The 23,785-nt window shown below is 44.7% G+C and overlaps 1 protein-coding gene across 10 annotated transcripts in view; it reads left to right on the top strand.

The window, feature by feature from the left end:
• The window catches only part of LOC102252331 (chromosome unknown open reading frame, human C16orf96), a 49,444-nt gene that overhangs the window by 8,251 nt on the left and 17,408 nt on the right, over positions 1-23,785 (top strand). For 8 of the 10 annotated variants that reach the window (XM_014545119.1, XM_014545122.1, XM_014545117.1 and 5 more), the window contains exons 2-8: positions 3,746-4,548; positions 14,893-14,997; positions 16,775-16,855; positions 17,069-17,155; positions 17,264-18,956; positions 21,007-21,092; positions 21,467-21,577. In XM_014545119.1, coding sequence (XP_014400605.1) covers positions 4,087-4,548; positions 14,893-14,997; positions 16,775-16,855; positions 17,069-17,155; positions 17,264-18,956; positions 21,007-21,092; positions 21,467-21,577 — 2,625 coding nt within the window. In that variant the 5' untranslated portion in view covers positions 3,746-4,086. The remainder of the gene's footprint in view (positions 1-3,745; positions 4,549-14,892; positions 14,998-16,774; positions 16,856-17,068; positions 17,156-17,263; positions 18,957-21,006; positions 21,093-21,466; positions 21,578-23,785) is intronic. The other 2 variants (XM_014545120.1, XM_014545115.1) reach the window with 2 other exon arrangements.

The following is a 23,785-nucleotide window of genomic DNA, read 5'->3' as shown; positions in this document are numbered from 1 at the left end:
CTGCTGTCTTGCAGGTGAGTTGTTGAGTCCTCTCACAAGACAGCTGTTGCACTAAGACTCTGGACAGAGTACATTGGCTACCAGTAACATGGGCCGTTATCAGAAATAGAACTGGCACCAGATCCTGAAGGCAGGGGCCTCAATTGCTGAACCCAGGCTATGAAAACACTACCCCCACCCAAGTCCAGCTGGTCTCTTCCTGGAGAGCCAGGTGGCTTTTTAAAAAGTACATATTTTTATTGAGGGCAGGGACTGGCTAGAAGAGGTCAATGGGGAAAAGGGGGGACATATGCAATACTTTTAATAATAAATATTTTTTAAAATAGAAAAATATATATTTATTGATTTCAAAGAGGAAGAGAGAGGGAGAGAAATATGGAAACAGCACTGATGAGAGAGAATCATTCATTGGCTACCTCCTGCACTCCCCCATTGGGGATCGAGCCCACAACACGGGCATGTACCCTGACTGGGAATTGAACCATGATCTCCTGGTTCATAGGTCGACGCTCAACCACTGAGCAACACTGGCTTGGGCAGGTGGCTTTTTTAAAAAGCCTAATCACGAACTGTTCTACTTTATCTGTGGTCTTTATTAAGTATTTACATCAGTGTAGCAAGAAACGTTTGCTTCTTGGTTAGCCAAGAGGAAAATCAGGGTTTCATGATCTGCTCATGAATTTACATTTCCCCTGGTTTGTTGGAGCAGAAGTTGTGTCATTGATGACATCTGCTAGGGCCGGAGACAGATTTTGGATGACCTTTTCCAGTTGTGTTATCCCTGCTGTGAGAACTGTGGCCAGAAGAGTGTACATGAAGAGTCGGTGATCCCTCTGGGAGGTTTCCCAGGTAGCCTATGCTTGGGTCTTTTTGGAGGTGTCTTTTCAGGGGAACACGATCCACTGAAGGGTTGGTAATTTTAAACATCTGGAAGTCTCTAACAATCATTTTGAATGCTTATTTTGAGTGTTCTGAGGACTGAGTTTGTCTGCCCTCAGCTATAGGGAGGTGGTGGCAAGAGGAGGCATTTCCTGATAGTGGGAACAGTGAGTGTGTGACAGGTGGCTGTAAGTCTGACAGCCACAAAACAAGTGGTATCCAACATCCACCAGGATGGCTATAATAGAAAAGACGGACACTAACAAGTGTTGGTGATGATGGGGAGAAATGAGAACCCTCATTTGCTGTGGGTGGGAATGTAAAATAATGCATTGCTGTGGAAAACAGTCTGGCAGTTCCACAAAGTGCTAATATACTAGTAGAGTTAGTTACCTTATGATGCAGCAATTCCACTCCTAGGTAGAGATACAAAATAACTGAAAACTTGTACTCAAACAAAAACTTGTATACTACTGTCCATAGCAGCATTGTTCACAATAGTTAAAAGGTAGAATTGTTCTAAATATCCATCAGTGGATGAATGGATATGCAAACTGGTCTATCCCTACAATAGAATATTATCTATAATAATAAAAGGATAATATGCTAATTAGACTGGACATCCTTCTGGGTGACCTTCCAGATGAAGCCCGAACCCCGGGTGAGGGAAGCCCGGATCCCGGGTGCCAGAGGGAAGCTGGTGCCGGCAGCCAGGGGAAGGAAGGCAACTCTTGCACGAATTTTGTGCATCAGACCTCTAGTTCAGTTGTAAACGGAAATGAAGTGCTGACACATGCTACAACCTGGATGAACTTTGAAAACATTGTGCTAAATAAAAGAAATCAGTTACAAAAGGTCACATATTCAGTCATGTGAAATGTCCAGACAAATCCATAGAAACAGAAAACACATCAGTGATTGCCAGGGGCTGGCAGTTGGGGAAATGAAATGACTGCTAATGAATGCAGCATTTCTTTTCAGGATGATGAAGATGTTTGTAAGTAGATTGTAGTGATGATTGCACGGCTCTGTGAATATAATAAAAGTTATTGAATTGTATACTTTATTTTTTAATATACATTTTTTATTGATTTCAGAGAGGAAGGGCGAGTGAGAGAGAGATAGAAACACCAATGATGAGAGAGAATCATCAATTGGTTGCCTCCTGCACGCCCCCTACTGAGGATTAAACCTGCAATCCGGGCATGTGCTCTTGACTGGAATCAAACCTGGGACCCTTCAGCCCACAGGCCGACGCTTTAGCCACTGAAACAAACCAGCTAGAGCTGAATTATATATTTTAAATGGGTGAATTGTATGGTATGTGAATTATCTATATATATAAAAGCCTAAGTGACCATTCGACTGTTCAACCGGTCACTATGACACACACTGACCACTAGGGGGCAGAAGCTTCAACCAGTAGGTTAGCTTGCTGCTCAGGTCAGGCCAATGAGGACTGGGAAAGACAGGACAGATACACCCTAGAGCCTGTCTGTGGTCCCTCTCTGGCCCTGATCATGCACTGGTGGGGTCCTGGATTGTGAGAGGGCACAGGCCAGGCCGAGGGCCCCTACCAGTGCACGAATCTGTGCACCAAGCCTCTAGAATCTCAATAAAGCTGTCACAAAAAGTAGTATCTAAGTAGGGCCCAGACAGAACTGAGAATGTATACATTTATCACAATAGGAGCGAGTCTCTTTTTTCCTCTCAAGGTGGATAAATTCCTTCAGTGGAATTAAGCAGTTATGAAGAGTGTCTGAAGAGAACAAACTGAGTATTGTAGCACTGAGAGTCCCAGCATCAGTTTCTGTTATTCCGAAGAAGTAGGTTTTGCAGCTAAAGTAGTAAAGGCCTCAGCAGAAGCATTTGTTGACGTTAGGTCAAGAACCTGTTAGTAATAAACAACATTCCTGCAAAGGTCCCTACATTAAATTCAGACGAGTCTCCTGAGCTCCTTCTCCCTTGGCCATGATCACTGGCAAGACTAGGATACTGGGTTAAGTGTGGGAAAGAAGTCTTTGGGTCCACACGGGCCTGGCACTTTAATGGAGCATTTCTATGCCCCATGGAGAGAGAGATAGAAACATCGGTGATGAGAGAGAATCATTGATTGGCTGCCTCCTCCCCCCCCCCCCCCACACACACACACTGCTTCCTGGGAACTCCACATGGGAGGTTTTATTTCCCATTTAGCAGGCAGGGAAGCTGCGATTCAAAGAGGTTAAGTAATTTATACATGGTCACACAGTTGCTGAGAAAGTCATGTGCATGAACCTAAAGTGGACAGGCGTCCACTGTTTTTTCTGTGGGGAAGCCAACTCAAACCCTGGGGGGGGCGGTGCTCATGCTGTGTGCTGTGTATAAACAGTGTGTACTATATGCCAAGAATTTTGGGGTGGCCCAGGAGTTGGGGGAGGGGGGCTCCTGGGGTTGAGTCAGGGCTTTCCTTGCAGGCTTCCCTAGGAGACCAGGACCAGCAGGCTGCCATTTTCTTGCCTGAAAATTGACAAAAGCAGGGCCTGAATATATTGCAGCCCAGGCAGCCTTCAAGTTCTACGGCAGCTGACTCATGGCCATGTCCTTAAGGCTTTAGAGCATTGGGGTCTTGATGAGTCCCAGCTCAAGGAGCAGCACAGCAGAGTTCAGGAGGTCACTCATGTCTCTGGGGGGTGGAGAGGGGGGCAGGGACATGCAGAATTCAGAACTGACGAAAGCCACTACGTCACGCACTTTTCAACTTCCTGCTCCAGAAATGAACACCTGGGTGGCCTTTGGCCACTGTCCCACAACCAGCAGCTCTTCAAGTTCTGTTCCTGAAACCTGGGCTTTCCTAACTCCAAGAACTTTCCTGTTCTGATTCTAGAGACTTCTGAGAAGCGAGCTGCCTCTCTGTCACCTTCCCGGCATGCTTCTTGGAAAGGATCATTGGGTCTTACATAATCAAAGGGCTTGAATTAAAAGAAACAGCCGTTTGTTCAAACATTCATCAACTATTAACTGAGTACCTCCTCTGCTGCGCTCCAGACCCTCGGAAGCACGCCCACTGCCAGGTTCTTTGGTATCCTAGCAACCAAAAACTCTCATCTGAGCTCTGGCCAGGACAGAGGCCATTTTCCCCCTGACTGCCGTGACTTATAGCCTCTCCGGGTCTCTGAGCATTTGTTTGTGCAGCTCGTGGTCCACTGAAGGCCACCACTCGTCCCCATGGATGCCCCAAACCCCAGCTCGACTGACCTCCCTGGCAATATGATCTTCGCGCTCTCGTTCTCTGAGCTGGTCAACATTGCCATCCCGCAGTATGGTGTGGTGAACTTCAAGGCCCTGCACCTGGTGCTCCATGGCATCCTGGAGCACATCAACATGGCTGAGCTCAAGAAGGTCCTCTCAGGGGATGAGGACTTCCTCCAGACCTCACCGAACATGTTAATGCCCCGGGAAGGAGATGGTCAGCCCACCGTCCAGCCCCTGAAGAGGCTGAGCAATGTCTTCGACCACGTGGTGAACCGTATCGAGAGGATAGAGAGCCAGCTGACCATGCTGCATGAAATGCCTTCCACCTCCATGCTGCTGGAGGGCAGCCAAGGGACCAACCGGCCTGCCCAGGAACTGTGGCAGCTGATAAAGCTCCGGAAGATGGTGGAGGGCAATGAAGAAGCCTTAGAAAAGGTAACGCACCTGGGCTCCTCCTAGGCATCACACCTCCTTTTCCCTGTGTCCTCTTGTGATAGGTCCTCCCCATTTGGGAGTGAGGCAGAACCAAAGTTTCAAGCTTGCATTCATCGTCAAGTACTGAGAAAAGAAGCCAGACACAAAGATCACATATTATGTGATTCCAATTGTATGAAATGTCCAGAATAGGCACACGCATAGCGACAGAAAGCAGATTGGTGGTTGCCACGGCTGTACAGAGAGGGGAATGAGGAGTGACTGCTTATTCGTTACAGGATCTCCTTTTGGGGTGATGTATATGGTCTGGCACTAGATGCTGCACTGTGAATGCACAAAATGCTACTGAATTATTCTCTTTAATGTAGTTTATTTTATGTTATATGAATCTTAATAAAAAATAATTGAGGACCTCCCATGAGGGAGGCATCATGGTAGTCATGGTGAATAGGAGTTCATGTTCTAGCAAGGGTGACAGACAGAAAGCAAGTAAATAAAAATCTACAGGAACTAGCCCTGTGAAAAGTGGGAAGAAGTATTATCCTGCTTTATATGTGAGAAACTGACACTCAGAAATGTTCATTAATTTGCTGATGTACTGCAGCAAGTCACAGCGGAGCAGGGAAGGCGCTGAGGCCTCTGACCCAGGGCCTGCCTTGGATCATGTGCTCTCCTGCCTCCCCATTCAGCACATGGTTATCCATCAAAGCCTATAGTCCTGGAGAAGACTTTGCATCTTGGGGAATAAGTACCCTGCCCTGTCTCCTGTCACTTTCCCATTGATAGAAGTGATGGTTGCAAGTGAGCACAGTAGTGCCTGTGGGTCAACCTCCTGGGCACTGAGGACATGGTCTCAGGGGATAGGAGTCAGGAAAGGCCACAAGCCAAGACCACCCGGCCAGAGAGTAAGACAGCATGGCAGGTATGGCGGGCACAGAAAGGAAGGGCTTACTGTTTGCCAGGTAAGCTAGACACCTATCTTTGTTAGCTCCTTTCATCCGGATGGATATACAGGATGGAGAACATCCATCACATGGAGAAGCCACTCTGAGGCACGTGCCATAAAGAGAACTGGGAACAGAGCTTTGGGGGAAAGGAGTCAGGTTTAACGCACTTGAGATGGTTCTGGAAAGGTGACAGAGATGGGAAGGGGCCCTTTCTAGAGAAGCAAGTGGCAGGAGCCAGCACAGGGCACGCTGGGGGCAGAAAGAGACAGTCATATTGGCTGATCCCCAGAGGAGGGTCACGGACCATGAGCTAGAAGGCAGGCTAGGGTCCTCAGGCATCCTCAGGTGCCAGGGGGAAGCATTTGTTCTTAGTCTGTCTTTCCTTTTAGGGTCAGGATGTGAGCTAAGCCACCCTAGAGAAGGCTGGCCTGGCCTCAGGGGATAGGAGTCAGACACCTATCTTTGTTAGCTCCTTTCATCTTCACAGCACCTCTGGAGGCAGGTGTTATTATTATCATGAATTTATAGATGAGGAAATGGAAGCACAGAAAGGTTAAGGAACCCACTCGGTGTCACAGTGTTAGAAAGTGGGGACTTGCCAGTCTTGGGCAGAGTGGGTCAGTGAAAGGCATAGGTATGTGGGGCACTGAACATGCTGCCACTTCCCAACTGGAAAGGGTGGGAACTTGGTGATGGTTTCCTCCTCCCCGGATTGTTGCAAGAATTAAAACTAAATGAGATAATTCATGGGAAGTATGCTTAGGACAGAGCTCCACATATTCTAGGTGCCCAGTAGTGATCACTATTATTATGCAGAGATTTGAACTGAGCAGGAAACGGAGGTGGATTGGGGCCTCAACAAAATCAGGCACCCAGAGCCCTGTGAGAACACGCCTGGTGTCTGTCAGAGAGGAGAGAGCCCAGTCTGGCCAAGGTGGGCTGATGCCAGGCAAGAGAGGCAAATTGACAGTATGGATAAACTGTAAGTCATCGTGCTGAGTGGCAGTGGACAGACACAGAGACCACATATTGCATGATTCTGTTTATATAAAACATCTGGACTTAGAGATAGAAAGTGGAATAGTGCTTGCCAGAGGCTGGGGGGTGGGGGCAATGGGAGTGACTGCTGATGGATCTAGGGTTTCTTTGGGGGTGATGAAAATGTTCTAGATAGAGGTGATGGTCGCAAACCTTGTGAATGTACTAAATGCCATTGAATTGTTTACTTTATTATTGTTATGTATATTTTACTACACACACACACAAAACAGAGATTAGCAGAATTAACCTTAAAAAAAAGTTCTGCCTATATGCTGTCTACAAGAGACACATTTTAACAATCTTTTTATATATTTTAATTTTTATATTTATTTCAGAGAAAAAGGGAGAGGGAGAGAGAGATAGAAACATAAATGATGAGAGAGAATCATTGATAGGCCACCTGCAGGCCCCCTACTCAGGATGGAGTCTACAACCCAGGCATGTGTCCTGTCCGGGAATTGAACCGTGACCTCCTAGTTCCGTGGTCGGCAAACTGCGGCTCACGAGCCACATGCAGCTCTTTGGCCCCTTGAGTGTGGCTCTTCCTAAGCCTTAGGAGTACCCTAATTAAGTTAATAACAATGTACCTACCTATATAGTTTAAGTTTAAAAAATTTGGCTCTCAAAAGAAATTTCAATCGTTGTACTGTTGATATTTGGCTCTGTTGACTAATGAGTTTGCCGACCACTGTCTAGTTCATAGGTCAGTGCTCAACCACTGAACCATACTGGCCGGGCAACAAGAAACACATTTTAGATTCAAGGACATAAATAGGTTGAAAGTAAAAGGATGGGAAAAGATATTCCATGTAAGCAGTAACCAGAGGAGACCTGGAGTGACTATGCTATCAGACAAGATAGACTTTAAGACAAAAATTGTTATAAAGACAAAGAAGGCTGCATCGGTGGCTGAGGACAGGTTATGGAGGACCTCGGAGGCCAGAGAGGTAGACACAAGTGTCCAAGGGGCCAGCCCCTGAAGAGCAGCATGCCCCTTGCCTACCTTGATGGATGAAGGCTTCTAAAATGTATGAGTCTGCATTCCCACCAGCAGTGAAGGATGGTTCCTTTTTCTCCACATCCTCTCCAGCACTTGTCGTTAGTTGATTTGTTGATGATAGCCATTCTGGCAGGTGTGAGATGGTACCTCATTGTCGTTTTGATTTGCATCTCTTGGATGATTAGTAACTTTGAGCATGTTTTCATATGTCTCTTGGCCTTCTGTATGTCCTCTTTCGAAAAATGTCTATTTAGGTCCTTTGTCCATTTTTTGATTGGATTTTTTATTGCCATCTACTGAGTGTGAAGCCTATCTTATTATGTTTTTTATTTGCATTTCCTTGGTGTCTAATGATGTTGAGTATCTTTTCATGCGTATGTTAGCCATTTGTATATCTTTGGAGAAATGTCTATTCAGCTTATTTGCCCTTTTAAAAAATATATATCTTATTGATTTTAGAGAGAGAGAGGAAGGGAGAGGGATAGAGAAATAGAAACATTGATGAGAGAGAAACATCGATCGGCTGCCTCCTGCATGCCCTCTACTGGGGATCCAGTCTAAAACCTGAGCATGTGCCCTGACCAGGAATTGAACCAGTGACCTCCTGATTCATGGGTCAATGCTCAACCATTTAGCCACAGCAGCCAGGCTATTTGCCCATTTTTAATTGGGTTATGTGTCTTTTTATTGTTGAGTTGTAAGAGTTCTTTATATATTCTGGATATGTGATGTCAGGTATATGATTTGTAAATATTTTCTGTCATTCTGTGAGTTATCTTTTCATTTTCTTGAAGGTGTCCTTTGATATACAAAGTTTTAAATTTTGATGAAGTCCAATTTATCTCTTTTTCTTTTTTTCCTTTTTTTTTGGTGGGGGGCGGGGAGGGAAGGGGTATCACTTATGCTTTGGTGATGTATCTAAGAAACCATTTGCCTAACCAAAGTCATGAAGATTTACTCCTATGTTTTCTTCTACAACATAGGAGTAAATAGTGTATAGTTTATCTCTTTTAAAAAATATTTTTATTGATTTCAGAGAGGAAGGAAGAGGGAGAGAGAGATAGAAACATCAGTGATGAGAGAGAATCATTGATTGGCTGCCTCCTGCATGCCTCCTACTGGGGATCAAGCTGCAACCCAGGCATATGCCCTTGACCAAAATCGAACTTAGGACCCTTCAGTCCACAGGCTGACACTCTATCCACTGAGCCAAACCAGCTAGGGCTAGTTTATCTCTTATATTTAAATCTAGGAACCATTGTCAGTTAATTTTTGTATACCAGTAGTATATGGTATCCAACTTCATTCTTTTACATGTGGAGAGCCATCTGTTCACTGTTGAAGACTATTCTTTCCCTGTGCCTTGTTTTGGCACTCATTGAGAAATCAATTGACTGTAAATGTGAGAGTTTATTTCTTTCTTTTTTTAAAAAAATATATTTTATTGATTTTTTTACAGAGAGGAAGGGAGAGAGATAGAGAGTTAGAAACATCGATGAGAGAGAAACATCGATCAGCTGCCTCCTGCACATCTCCTACTGGGGATGTGCCCGCAACCCAGGTACATGCCCTTGACCGGAATCGAACCTGGGACCCTTCAGTCCGCAGGCCGACGCTCTATCCACTGAGCCAAACCGGTTTCGGCAATTTCTGCATTCTCAATTCTCTTCCATTGATCTTTATATCTTTCCTTATGCCAGCACCACACTGTACTTTGTAGAGAGTTTTGAAATTAGGAAGTTTGAGTCCTCCAACTTTGTTCTTATTCAAAATTGTTTTATGATTCTGAGTCCCTTGCATTTGCATATGAATTTAGGATGAGATTGTTGATTTCTGCAAAAAAGAACCAACTGGCACCTTGGCTGGTGTGCTCAGTGGTTAGAGTATCACCCTGTGCACCGAAGGGTTGTAGGTTTAATCCCTGTCCCAGTCAGGACACATGCAGGAGGTGACCAATCAATGTGTCTCTCTCACATTGATGTTTCTCACTCTCTCTCTCTCCTCAGTCTTTCCCTCCCTCTCCCTTCCACTCTCTATGGGAATCAATGGAAAAAATATCTGTGGGTGAGGATTAACAACAACAACAACAAAAGAACCAACTGGCATTTTTATAGTATAGGGATGCTATTTATTCATTTATTTATTTATCAATCAGCTTTATTGATATGTAATTCACATACCATACAATTCACTCACTTAAAGAGTATACAATCCAGTGGTTTTTAAGAATTGAATATATACAACCGTCACCACAGTCAATTTTAAAATATTTTTATCACCTCAGCCCACAAGGGGGTGCACCAAGAGTGTCCACCTCAGGTAATTGGGGAGGCTGAGCCACTGGGCCCTATAGGACACCTAGTACAGAAAGCCACTCTATCGACACAGCGAAGCATAAAAAAATGCAGAGACAAAGGAACAGGACACAAATGACAGAAATGGAGGAAAGCAAACTACTGGATATAGAGTTCAAAACCACACTTTTAAGGTTTTTCAAGAATTTTCTAGAAACAGCCAATAAACTCAATGAGAGCCTCAAGAAATCTAGTGAGACCCTCGAGGTTGTGATAAAGGACCAACTAGAAATTAAGCATACACTGACTGAAATGGAGGATATTATACAGACTCCCAACAGCAGACTAGAGGATCGCAAGAATCAAGTCAACGATTTGAAATATGAAGAAGCAAAAAACACCCAACCGGAAAAGCAAAATGAAAAAAGAATCCAAAAATACAAAGATAGTGTAAGGAGCCTCTGGGACAGCTTCAAGCGTACCAACATCCAAATTATAGGGGTGCCAGAAGAAGAGAGAGAGCAAGATATTGAAAACCTATTTGAAGAAATCATGACAGAAAACTTCCCCTACCTGGTGAAAGAACTAGACTTACAAGTCCAGGAAGCACAGAGAACCTCAAACAAAAGGAATCCAAAGAGGACCACACCAAGACACATCATAATTAAAATGCCAAGAGCAAAAGACAAAGAGAGAATCTTAAAAGCAGCAAGAGAAAGACAGTCAGTTACCTACAAGGGAGTACCCATACGATTGTCAGCTGATTTCTCAACAGAAACTTTGCAGGCCAGAAGGGAGTGGCAAGAAATATTCAAAGTGATGAATAGCAAGAACCTACAACCAAGATTACTTTATCCAGCAAAGCTATCATTCAGAATTGAAGGTCAGATAAAGAGCTTCACAGATAAGAAAAAGCTAAAGGAATTCATCACCACCAAACCAGTATTATATGAAATGCTGAAAGGTATCCTTTAAGAGGAAGAAGAAGAAAATGGTAAAGATACAAACTATGAACAACATATACACATCTATCAACAAGTAAATCTAAAAATCAAGTGAATAAATAATCTGATGAACAGAAAAAAAAATGAAAAAAAATATTTTTATCACCTCAAAAAGAAACCCTGTACCCTTTAGTTATCACCACTCTATTCCTTCAATTTTCACTCCACCCCCAGCCATAAACAACCACTAATCTACTTTCTGTCTCTATAGATTTGCCTGGACATTTCATATAAATGGAATCATACAATATGTGGTCTTTTGTATTTGGCTTCTTTCACTTGGCATAATGTTTCCAAGGTGCATCCTTATAGCATCAGTACTTCATTCCTTTTTGTGGCTGAATAATAACCTATATTATGAGTATATCATATTTTGTTTATCCATTTGTAGTTGATTGATACTTGGATTGTTATTATAAATGAAGCTGCTATAAACATTCATGTACAAGTCTATAGACCTATGTTTTTATTTCTCTTGGGTACATCATCACTAGGAGTGGACTTTCTAGGTCATATAGTAACTCTGTTTAATCTTACGAAGAACTACCACACTGTTTTCTATAACAGCTGCGTCATTTTACATTTCCACCAGCAGTGTGTGAAGATTCCAGTTTCTCCACATCTTTACCAACACTTACTATTATCTGACTTTTAATTCTAACCATCCTAGTGGGAATGAAGTGGTATCTCATTATGATTTTGAGTTGCATTTCCCTGATGGGTGAAAGGTTCTGAGTGGGTCGGGGTCGCGCACCAATGACATGAGGCCGTAATGTATCAGAAGAAATTTTATTTCAAGTGCCTGGGTGCAGACCGGCGGAATCCGAAACTGAAGGAGAGGCAAGACTTTTATCAGCTTCTGCTGGCTGCAGGCAGTCTCTGCTGACACACAGAGCTTGACTGGCGGTGCCAGGTGTCTCCTAGTTATTTAGGCCAGCGGTCGCCAACCGGTGGTCCGTGAGGTCCGAAAGGTTGGCGACCACTGATGTAGGCTATGCGGAGCTCAATGCTGCAAGCTTTCTGCAAGATATTTACTAAGGACAATACGTTTCCTCTGCCCCATTTTATTCTCTTTTACCCTTTCAGTGGGTAATGATGTTGATCATCTTTTCATGTATTTATTGGCCATTTGTACATCTTCTTTGGAGAAATGTCTATTCAGATCTTTGCCTGTTTTTAATTGGGTTATATAGAATATTCTTATGTGTTGCTGGATTCAGTTCGCTAATATTTTTTTGAGGATTTTTGCATCCATATTCTAGTTTTCTTGTTATGCCTTTGTCTGATTTTGGTATCTGGCCTCACAGAATGAGTTTGGAATTTTTCTATTAAAAAAATTGTGAAGAATTATATTAATTCTCCTTTAACTGTTTGCTAGAAGTCAGTGGTGAAGTAATCTGAGCCCAGGCCTTTCTTTTGTGCTATTTTATTATTATTATTTCAATCTCATCACTTCTTTAGGTCTTTTGAAATTATTTCTTCATGCCCTAACCGGTTTGGCTCAGTGGATAGAGGGTCGGCCTGTAGACTGGAGGGTCCCAGGTTTGATTCCGGTCAAAGGCGGGCACATATCCAGTAGCGGGTGTGCAGGAGGCAGTTAATCGATGTTTCTCTCTCATTGATGTTTCTAACTCTCTATCCCTCTCCCTTCCTCTCTGTAAAAAACCAATAAAATATATTTTTAAAAAATTATTTCTTCATGAGTCAGGTTTGGTAGTTTGTCTTTCTAGGAATTTGTCCATTTCTTCCAACTTATCTAATTTGTTGCCATACAATTGTTCACAGTATTCCTTTATAATTGTTTTAATTTTTTAAATCCTCACCAGAGGATGTGTTTTTATTGATTTTTTGAGAGAGAGAAAGGGAGAGGAGGGAGTGAGGTAAGGAGGGAAACATCAGTCAGTTCCCTACTGTAGGCACTGCATAATTTCGTTGATCTTTTCAAAGAACAGGCTTTTAGTTTCATTGATTTACTCTGTTATTTTTTATTCTCTAATTCATTAGTTTCCACTCTAATCTTTATTGTTTCACTTTTTACTTGCTTTAGTTTTAGTTTGTTCTGCTTTTCACAGTGTCTCAACGTGGAAGATTAGGCTATTGATATAAGATCTTTCTTTTCTGTTAATATAGTCATATCCAACTAAAATTTCTCTCTAAGCATAGCTTTAGCTGCATCCCACAGATTTTTGTGTTGTATTTTAATTTTAATTCATCTCAAAGTGTTTTCTAATTTCCTTTGTGATTTTTTCTTTGACCCATTAGTTATTTAGGAGAATGTTGTTTAATTTCCACATATTTATGAATTTCTAATAGTTTCTTCTGTTATTAGTTTCTAATTTAATTCCACTGTGGTCAGGGAACATGTTTTGTATTATTTCAGTCCTTTTTAAACTTACTGAGACTAGTTCTATGGCCTACCTTATGATCTGTCCTATAGAATATTCTATGTGTGCTTGAGAAGACTGTATTCTGCCATAGTTGAGTGGAGTTTTCTATAGATGTGTTATGTCTGATTGGTTTACAGTGTTGTTCATATCTTCTATTTCCTTGCTGATCTGTCCAGTTGTTTTTATCTATTATTGGAAATGCAGTGTTGAAGTCTTCAACTATTCTTGTTGAATTATCTATTTCTCCTTTCAGTTCTGTCACTTTTTGCTTCATGTATTTTGGGGCTCCATTGTTGGGTGCATATATTTACTTATTATGTATTCCTGATGGATTGACCCTCTTGTCATTATAAATGTCTCTCTGTCTCTCATAACAATTTTTATCTTAAAGTCTACTTTGTCTGATATTAATATAGTCACTACAGTTCTCTTTTGGATACTGCTTGCATGGTATATCTTTTTATATCCTTTTATTTTCAACCTGTTTGCATATTTGAATCTAAATATGTCTCTTCTAGACACTATGAGTTTGGATCATGTTTTCTTATTCATTATATCAATCTCTGCCATTCACATTTAATATAATTAATAATGAGATGGATTTCTGGCCCTGGCCGGTGTGGGTCAATTGATTGGAGCATCATCTCATACAGGTTGTGGGTTCAATCCCTGGTCAGGGCTTATATAGGGCCCATCAATGTTTCTCTCTCACATCAATGTTGTTGTTGTTGTTTTCTCTCTCTCTTCCTTCTCTTCTCATTAAAAAATCAATAAACATATCCTTGGGTGAGAATTAAATTTTTATTTTATTTTAAAAGAAGGACTTCTGCCATTTTGCTATTTTTTATTTCTGTTAGCTGAATGCCTAACTATGCACTAGACTTTTTATATACATGATCACATTTTTATATGCATTTTATGATTGAGAAATCAAAAACTTAGAAAGGTGCAGTAGCAGCTCCAGTCAGTGGTGAAACTCAGCTATGAGCCCAGCATTTCACCATCAGCTCTTGCCTGGAAGTTTCCTCACTGGTCGTCCAGCTTCCCCTGTTGCCCTGGTTACACATGCAGCCAGAAGGACCCTCTAAAATTGTAGACCAGCCCTGGCTGGGTGGCTCAGTCCATTGGAGTGTTGTCTCATGGACCAAAAGGTTGTGGGTTCAATTCCTGATCAGGGCACATGCCTAGTTTCGGGTTCAATCCCCAGTTGGGGCATGTCCAGGAGACAACCAACCAATGTTTCTCTCTCACATCAATGTTTCTTTCTCTCTCTCCCCTCCCCTCTCTCTCTAAAATCGCTATAAAAATAAAAATAAAAAAACCTATCCTGAGATGAGGATTTAAAAAAAAGCAGATCCAATCGTAACTCCTTTGCTGATCTCCAGTGGCTCCCACCAAAGGGCATGCGGTGCTTCATAATGAGTGGCTCCTGGTTACTGAATACATTCAAACACAGGGTTGCCTCCTTCCCACCCAGGCTATTTGAGAGCTCAGAGCACTGTTGATTCAACTGTCATTTGTTGGCTTCTGCGTATATTCCAGCAAAGGCCTTGGGATAGCCAAGAGGACTTCTTGGACCATGGCAGTCATCAGAGAACTTCCATACTTTACTTGCCTTCTCCCCCAGCCACACACAACTTCATGTTTTTTTCCTCCTCTCTCCCTCTTCAGGCTATGAAGACCATGCAGGATTTGCTCACCGACATTAATTCACTCAAGGCTGCCACTGAAACCCTCAGGAAGGATGTGGACATGCTGAAGGACATGTGGAATAAGGTAGACCCTCCCCAGCATCCTCCAAGCTGGCCATGCTGCTCGGACCATTGGTGGTTGGGTGTCAGGATAAATCTAGGAAGCCCATTCTTAGTCAAAGGACACAGCCATCGGGGCAGGAGATGGGGACTGACATGGTCCAGCCACTTGGCCCTTCCCACTGAATTCTCTGTGGCTTCCGCCATGCTATGCTCCTCACCATGCTATGCTCTGACACCATTTGTAAGTGACAGAGTCTTAGTTCATTCTGGCTTAGGTAAAATCAGATAATTTATTGTCTCATTTACTAAAAAGTACAGGAATGCCTTCAGGTACAGCTAGATCTAGGTGTTCATACCACATCAGTACTTCTCTCAGTGATGATTTTCCTCTGGGTTGGCTTCATATTCATGTAGGTAGGTACTCCCTACGTCTTGGCTACTCTAGGCTTATTTATGTTCCATTAACTTAGGAGAAAGAGGGCACCTCTCCCTCTTTTAGAAAGCTCTTTTTACCCTGAGGCAGAGAATAAACCTAGCACGGCCTACATGCTAGCTCCCTCTATAGCCCCAGGACATCAACCCAGGAATGTTCTAACTCTTTACCATGATGTGAAAAGACATGGAATTTCTGAAGTATGAGCTCATAGTTGGGGAGTCAGAACTGGGCTCAGTAGCCAGCTCTCTACACCCCCAGGCTGGTATTGTGGCGGAGGTTTTACAGCTTGCCTCCAAATAATACGATTGAAGCATCATCTTCAATGCACAGGTCCGTGTATACACTTGATCATCATGGCAACTATGAGAACTTTAATCTTGGGCGAGGTAGCTCCCATCTGAGCAGAAAGGGCATTGTCATGACACACTAAAAAGGACCCTTGAACAAATCCATTTGAGAAGCTATGCCTCTTAACCAATCTCTTAGAGATTCTTTTTTTTTTATTCTTTGTTGTTGAAAGTATTACATATGTCTCCTTTTCCCCCCATTGTCCTCTCTTTGCCTGCTTTCACCCCCCCCCCCAGCGCATGGCCTCACCCCTCTACTGTCTTTGTGCATTGGTTATGCTTATATGCATGCATACAAATCCTTTGGTTGATCTCTTACCACCCTCTCCCACTGTACCCTGCCTTCCCTCTGAGATTTGATGGTCTGTTTGATGCTTCTATGTCTCTGTATCTATTTTTGTACATCAGTTTATGTTGTTCATTATATTCCACAAATGAGTGAGATCATGTAATATTTATCTTTCTCCGACTGGCTTATTTCGCTTAGCGTATTGCTCTCCAGGTTCATCCATGCTGTTGCAAATAGTAAGAGTTCTTTTTTTATTTTAATATTTTAAAAATTTATTTCAGAGAGGGAAGGGAGAGGGAGAGAGAGAGAAACATCAGTGATGAGAATATTAATTGGCTGCTTCCTGCACTCCTCCTACCGGGGACCAAGGTTTTACATGTGCCCTGACCGGGAATTGAACTGTGGCCTCCTGGTTCATAGGTTGATGCTCAACCATTGAGCAATACTGGCTGGGTTTGGAGGTCCTTAATGTTTTTTTGCCCATTAAAAGCTCTGAGAAGTCCTGCAATACAAAAACCCATTGAGTGCTTTTTTAAGCCCAACATTCCCCAAACTTTTTTGCCCAGGGAACTCTTTTTGACCCCTTTCTCACTCTCTGGGAAACACTTTTTCTTCCTTCTCCAACTCTTAGTCACGTAGTGCTAAGTCCTTGTATTTGAGCAGTGGGAGAAGCAGGGCTGAGACCAGAACTGACACTCCTGATGCATGGGTTTGGCTTATTTGACAGATACACCTGGACCGCATAAACACTTTCTTTGATGACATGAAAGTGCAGAACCGGAAGATAAATGTGCTGCAGCGGGATGTGGTGAGAGACTCGGTCCCATCCTCCCTCCCTGCTCCCCTGACCTCTAGGCCCAGGGGTGCCGTGCATGGGGAGGGGTCAGAAGGGGAGCACAATCTGGAAAGGCCCATTCATTTGCAAGTATAGAGGGCAGTGTGGACAAGGGAGCCACATGCAAGGGTATCACACCCTCCAGGTTCACATCCCTTATTTCCAACCCCTTCCTTCACCTCCCAGACTGCTCTCCAGAACAAGATTAGCACCATCCCCAAAGCTGACGACTTGGTACTCTGGAGCAGCCTCCACGATGCCTTGTTCACCCCGGTAAGTGAAAGAAGATGGAGGAGGAGGAAGTAGGTGTGAGGGAACAGGCAGGGTGATCGCTGAGCTGGCCTGGTGCAGCCCTGGCCACCCCAGCTCCCTTTTCCACAGGGAACTGTTCAACAGGGAGATGTTTCAGAAGAGCTGGAAGATTCTGATATGTGGAAAGTTGCAGAGAAGCTCCCAGAGCCTGAACTTCCCCAGACCACCATGTTCCTCGAAAGTTCTGGTCCCAGCCAGGTCTCAGAGGCCTTCCAACTCCCCAGGCCCTCGGAGACCGTTTGGCATTATCCGGTCCCTGGGCAAGAACCGAAGGAGGAGTCTGCCCATGGGCCAGCACCCAGACCTAGCCCTGAGCCTGAGTCTCTGCCGGGACCAGAGCCTGAGTCCATGCCTGGCCTTGAGCCCATACAACAGCCCAGTCTGGCACCTGGGTTCATACTACCACCTTGGCCTAGGTTCAGACCGAAGACTATGGCCAGACCTGGGCCTGCATATGGACCTGGGCTTGCATTTGGACTTAGACCTGCCCTCAGACCTGGGTTTGTCCCTAGACCTGGGCCTGCCCCTGGACCTGGGCCTATATATGGACCTGGACCTGGGTATGGACCTGGGTATGGACCTGAGACTCCATATGGACCTGGGCCTATATATGGACCCGGGCCTGCCCCCGAACCAGGGCCTGCCCCCGGACCAGGGCCTGCCCCCGGACCAGGGCCTGCCCCTGAACCCATGCCCCCTGGGCCTGCCCCTGGACCTGGGTATGGACCTGGGCCTGCCCCCGGACCAGGGCGTGCCCCTGGACCCATGCCCCCTGGGCCTGCCCCTGGACCTCGGCCTATATATGGACCTGGACGTGGGTATGGACCTGGGTATGGACCTGAGACTCCATATGGACCTGTGCCTATGTATGGACCTGGGCCTGCCCCTGAACCCATGCCCCCTGGGCCTGGGCCTGAGTTTGGACCTGGGCTTGCCCCAGGCCCTTGGCCCACACCACCAAGATTCTGGCCTATGCTATCAACAGGTGGGCTTCCTCCCAGAGGCTTGCCTGACTATAGCAGTTGGCCTTTCTGGGGCTTAGGTCACTTTCAGCCTGGCCCAGGCCAATTGGACTCCCAGGGTTTCAGGGCCCCACCACCAGCCATAGAGCCTGGCTCAGCCTGGCCTTATACACTGGAGTCACAGGAAGAGATGCCCCAGCTCCCATCTCTCTCAGAAGGTACGGAAGAAGATTATTTACAGTACAAGACAGACACTCAGGATGGAGCCCCTGCTGCTCAGACCTCTGAAGAAGAACCCCGTAAGAGTGCCCGGACCGCCCTCCGGCGGATGAAAACTACTGCTGCTATTGCCGCTGCTGCCGCCGCCGCCTATGCGGCTGCCGCGAGCTCAGCAGCCCGGGCAGCTGAGTCCTCAGCCCTGGTCGTCAAGGATGCCCCCGCCACTAAACTGGCCTCTGTAGCAACAAGCATGGCTGCATCTGGACCCTTAGGGATCTTTGCAGATGTTATGGGTGCTGGGTCTTCCCGTGGGGCCATACCCTCCGTGGCAATCACTGATGAGGCCGAGATGGGCTATGAAGAGTTCGTCGCTTCTACCTATGCTACTCACTTCGTCACTCCTGACACTGAGCTGTCCCAGGCCACGCTGGTCACCAAACAGACAATAGCTCCTGAAGACAAGAAGAAGGCCATCAAGTATTCCGTGAGCCACAGAGCCCAGATACCCGTTAAACACGACTCCCTGAAAGAAGAGTTTGACCAGCTGTCATCCCACATGAAACATCACATAGCTCATCTAGGTAGGCCCAGACTGGCTCTGGGAAGTGTGGTAGGGGCTTGGGCCCTCCCCAGGGCCTTCAAGCAGCACCTCCTCTCCTTTTGCTTAACTGCTCCCAACAAAATCTACATTCAGCCACTCGCCATTCATTACTTTGGTGTAAGCATTAGCCTCTTACTAGTCTAGTCTGTTCTTTACAATGAATGTACAGTGAGGTCTTATCTTAGGAGAGAGGGGCAGTTATAGGCTAAAGTTGGTGCTTAACATGTTAAGCGCCCAGTCACCGGTGACTGACACTATACTTCCCGTCCGGAAGACAAAACAGGCTGGGCGCTTAACGTGTTAAAGAGGAAAATTGCACGTCAAAATTAGTCTTGAAAATCTCCCTTTCAACAGCCCATAAGACACAGTGTTTTGGTAAGTCCAGATCCCCAGAGTGCCCAGCAACACTGAACAGCCCCCAGATGAAGCAGTCAATTTGGGATTAAGAACAACTGCCTGGTATACATATGGATCCTTAAACACCACAGTCACATTCTAGGTGTCAGTGGGACCAGTACATTTATGCTCCCATTTCATGCCCATGATGGGCATATGCGCAGTGATGACAGAGGGGCACAGTGGCCTACTCTAGCAGTTCTCACCCTTGAGCTCACCCCAACACCCCCTGAGGGGGCGTGGTGAAGCACAGACTGGTGGGCCCACCCAAGAGTTTCTGACTAAGGCGACTGAGAGGGGCACAATCATGTGCATTTCTAACCCTTCCTGGGGAAATGCTGCTGGCCTGGGGACCTCCTCGGAGACCCATTTCCCCGCCCTCTGTAAATCATTACCTTGCTGTTCTGCTCTCTGCCAAGTACAATAGTTGAATTAATCTAAGTCCAACCCATGTGTGGCACCACCCCAATGGGCAGTGCTGTTCACAAATCTTAAAAAGAAAAAGGAGAACATCACATAGTTACAAAGAACCACATTGATATCAGTGAACACTGGGGCATGGCTAAGGTTCTGAATTTAATTTTAAATGTAAAGCCATCGTAGCCCAAATTCTACCTCTGACCAGCTGTTATTTTAAGGAAACTATAGTTAGGTTATAAACATGTCTTGGCTGTAACTTTCATACATTCATAGTTCTGTCCTGTACATTCGTTTTTGACCTCTCATCTGGAACTGGATACAGCGTATCTATTTTTTTATTACCCCCCTCCTCTTTTGTTAAATCTTTCTTTTTATTTTGTGGTGAATAACATACTTCTAAATAAGGTATTTCATAATTTTGCTCAGGGTCATTTTGGGGAGGGGAGTAAATTCCAGAGAGTTTTCCCTAGGCCTGCTCTAATATGATAACCTGGAGACACTTGGAATGGGGCGAGTTCAAGTTCAGATGTGCTCTAAGTGTGAAGTGCACAGTGGACATTGAAAGCTTAGTACAGAAACAAGAATGCAAAATATCTCATTAGTAATTTTTATTGCATACTTAAATGATACTATTTAGATATATTGGGTTAAATAAAATATTTTATTAAAATTAATGCACACATTGCCTAGCCGGCATGGCTCAGTGGTTGAGCATCGACCTGTGAACCAGGAGGTCACTTCGATTCCTGGTCAGGGCACATGCCCGGGTGGTGGGCTTGATCCCCAGTGTGGGGTGAGCAGGAGGCAGCCGATCAATTATTCTCTCTCATCATTGATATTTCTCTCTCTCTTCCTCTCCTTTCCTCTCTGAAATCAATAAAAATGTAAAAACAAAAACAAAAAAAACCCAAAACCAAAACATTATTTAAAAATAAACAAAAAATAAAATTAATGCACAATGCACACACAAAACAAATAAAAAAACTATGTATGTCACTTGCATCTTTTTAGATTTTTTAAATGTGACTACTATCAAAAAAAAAATGTGACTACTAGAAAATTTTAAATGACCTCAAAGGCCCCCACCTCACAGCACAGTATTGCTCTGTTGGACAGCACCGCCTCAGACATTTCATAACAGAAGCAGGTGAAGGTCTAAACAAAGCCTCTTTCTCCATCCCTGCCCCCAACGGTCACCCCACCTTTGCTTTCAGCTGAGAGGGGAAGCTCTTCCAGGTTTGGGATGACACTGGACATACTGCAAGAAAAGATTGGCAACCTCCAGAAATCCAGGTTACAGGTCAGTGTCCTGGGCAGAAAGAGCTTTTATTAAAACGACCCATCCGCAAGCTGATGGCAGACTCTATGACCCAGAACCAGTTGGAGCATTTGTCCTCTAGCTGAAAGGAGGCCTGGGGCAGCGAGGGGCTGAGAAGGCAGCTGCAGCCCCTCATACTGCTCCAGCTGGTGCAGGGTCCCAGGCTGTGGGTAAGAGTCCCAGAGTTGTTAAGATGGCAGCTTGCGGGGAGGGAAAGATGGCAGGTTTGTGGGGAGAGGGGCGGGCGGCAGATGGCAGGTTGGAGTTATACTGGTCTGGAACACCCTTCAAGCCCCATTTCACCCATGGTGGCCTCAGGAGCAGAGGCCTTGAATGCCTGTGTCTCCCCCTTTTAGGAGGAGGAACTCGAGAAAGTTTGGGGCCACCAAATAGCAGCGATGAAGGATCACCACATCATTCTGGACAGGGCAGTGGAAAAGATCTATAATCGCCTGGAGGAGTTTAAGGTTCGGAGGTCTGGGTGGTCCCTGGCGGCCAGCTGAGGGGATAATTATGGGGATATTTAGACCTTCTCCACGGTTTCACAGATGTACCTAAGGCAGGGGAACCAGTGGACATTTTACTGGCATTTTCCTGTGTGTAAATTATACTTCAATTAGAAACAAACAAATCCCGCCCTCTCCCACAAGCACGCACACATCTACACTAATAAAAGAGAAACATGGTAATTAGCGTACAACTGCTACCCTTCCCATTGGCTAATCAGCATATCCTTATGCAAATTAACTGTCAGCCAAGATGGTGGCTGGCAGCCACTATCACCATGGATGGTTCATTTTGGCCCAAGTGTTGAATATATATAGAAAAAGATTGACTATAAATTTGTAATTGTAGATTGGGGTCAGACTAGGGCGCCATTAGAATTATGGAGTTTAGTTGTTTAATTAATACTTTGGCATTTTACAGGCAAATGAGGGGGCAGTGAAAATTTTTGATCAAAAGAAAAACTTAATCACAGACAAAATTAACTTTGTAGTAGCAATAAAAATGAATCGGAGATGGAAAGATTGCACGATTTTGGGGAAGTGTGTTGAGAGCCTATTCTAATGCAATGGCTCAGGTGAGAGGTACTAAGAACAGGAACATGGGCAGTAACAGGAGAAATTGAGTGGAGAACAGATTTCAAAAGATTTCAGAGAGAAACTTGGCAACATAGGAGTGAGGGTGAGGAGATGCTTCAAAGAAATGTTATCTTGCATAATCCCTTTAACATCCAATCAATATTTCTTCATAAGAATATCATGAGCTGTGGGTGGTCAAATTTTTGTTGTTAATCCTCATGGAGGATATTTTTTCCCATTGATGTTAGAGAGAGTGGAAGGGAAGGGGGAAGAGGAGAGAGAACAGAAAGAGAAACATCGAGATGAGAGAGCCACATCAATTGGTTGCCTCCCACACATGTCCCAACCAGGGCGGGGAACCTGCAACCCAGGTATGTGTCTTTGACCAGAATTGAACCCACAACCCTTCGGTCATGGGCCGACGCTCTAACCATTGAACCACCGGTTAGGACTCAACTGTCTTGTTGAAATAAAAATGTGTTTGCTTTTCCATTTTCCTTGAACTACCCTGATCTATGTATTCTTTTTCTTTCTTTTTGTAAAAAAAAATATTTTTTTTTGATTTCAGAGAGAAAGGGAGAGGGATGAGAGAGAATCATTGATTGGCTGCCTCCTGCACACCCCACACTAGGGATCAAGCCCACAACCCAGGCAAAAATATGAAACACTTCACGAATTTGCATGTCATCCTTGCTAATCTCTGTATCATTCCAATTTTAGTATATGGGCTGCCGAAACAAGCATTGGTCTATGTATTCTTAGCAAACATGGGTTTCTGCCTTGTTATTACCATCACTGCTTTTCCTATGGATTTACAATCCACTTTTTAAAAACTGTGGTAAAACAACACGCAATATAAATTTACTCTTAACAATTTTAAGTATACATTACAGTATTGTTAACCATATCCATATTGTTGTACAACAGATCTGTAAAACTTTTTTCTTTTTAAAAATATTGCTGAGGAGTATTACAGATCTCTCTCAAAATTCCTCCCCTCCATTAGCCCCCCTCCTCCCAGCTCCTGCCTTCACCACACTATTGTCTGTGTCCATTGGCTATGCATATCTATAATAATCTATATACATAAAAGCCTAAGCGACCATTACGATCAGTTGACCAAACAACCGGTTGCTATGATGTGCACTGACCACCAGGGGCAGATGCTCAAAGCAGGAGCTGCCCCCTGGTAGTCAGTGCATTCCCACAACCAACCTCCTGTGGCCGGCCAACCTCCTGTGGTCCCTCTCCCTGGCTGGCCAGCCCCGATTGGCCCCAATCAGCCCTGATCACCGGCCAGGCTGAGGGACCCCACCCGTGCACGAATTTGTGCACTGGTCCTCTAGTAAAAGCATAATATGCTAATTAGACCAGACATCCTTCCTTCCAGACAAAGCCACAGTGGGCGGGGACCACGGTAGAGGCAGCAGAGGCCCCTGGCCGTGGGTGGGGGAAGGGGGGAGCCTGCAGTGGCAGGGGGCGGGGCCAAGGCCCTTGGACGAATTTCGTGCATAAGGCCTCTAGCATAACAGAAGGGCCTAGCCCAGCCGTGGGCAAACTACGGCCCGCGGGCCGGATCCGGCCCGTTTGAAA

Source organism: Myotis brandtii, unplaced genomic scaffold (assembly GCF_000412655.1).
Source record: "Myotis brandtii unplaced genomic scaffold, ASM41265v1 scaffold397, whole genome shotgun sequence".
In the NCBI taxonomy this organism is placed as follows: domain Eukaryota; kingdom Metazoa; phylum Chordata; class Mammalia; order Chiroptera; family Vespertilionidae; genus Myotis; species Myotis brandtii.
The sequence above is the reverse complement of the archived record's forward strand: the minus strand, read 5'-3'. Positions and strand labels throughout refer to the sequence as shown.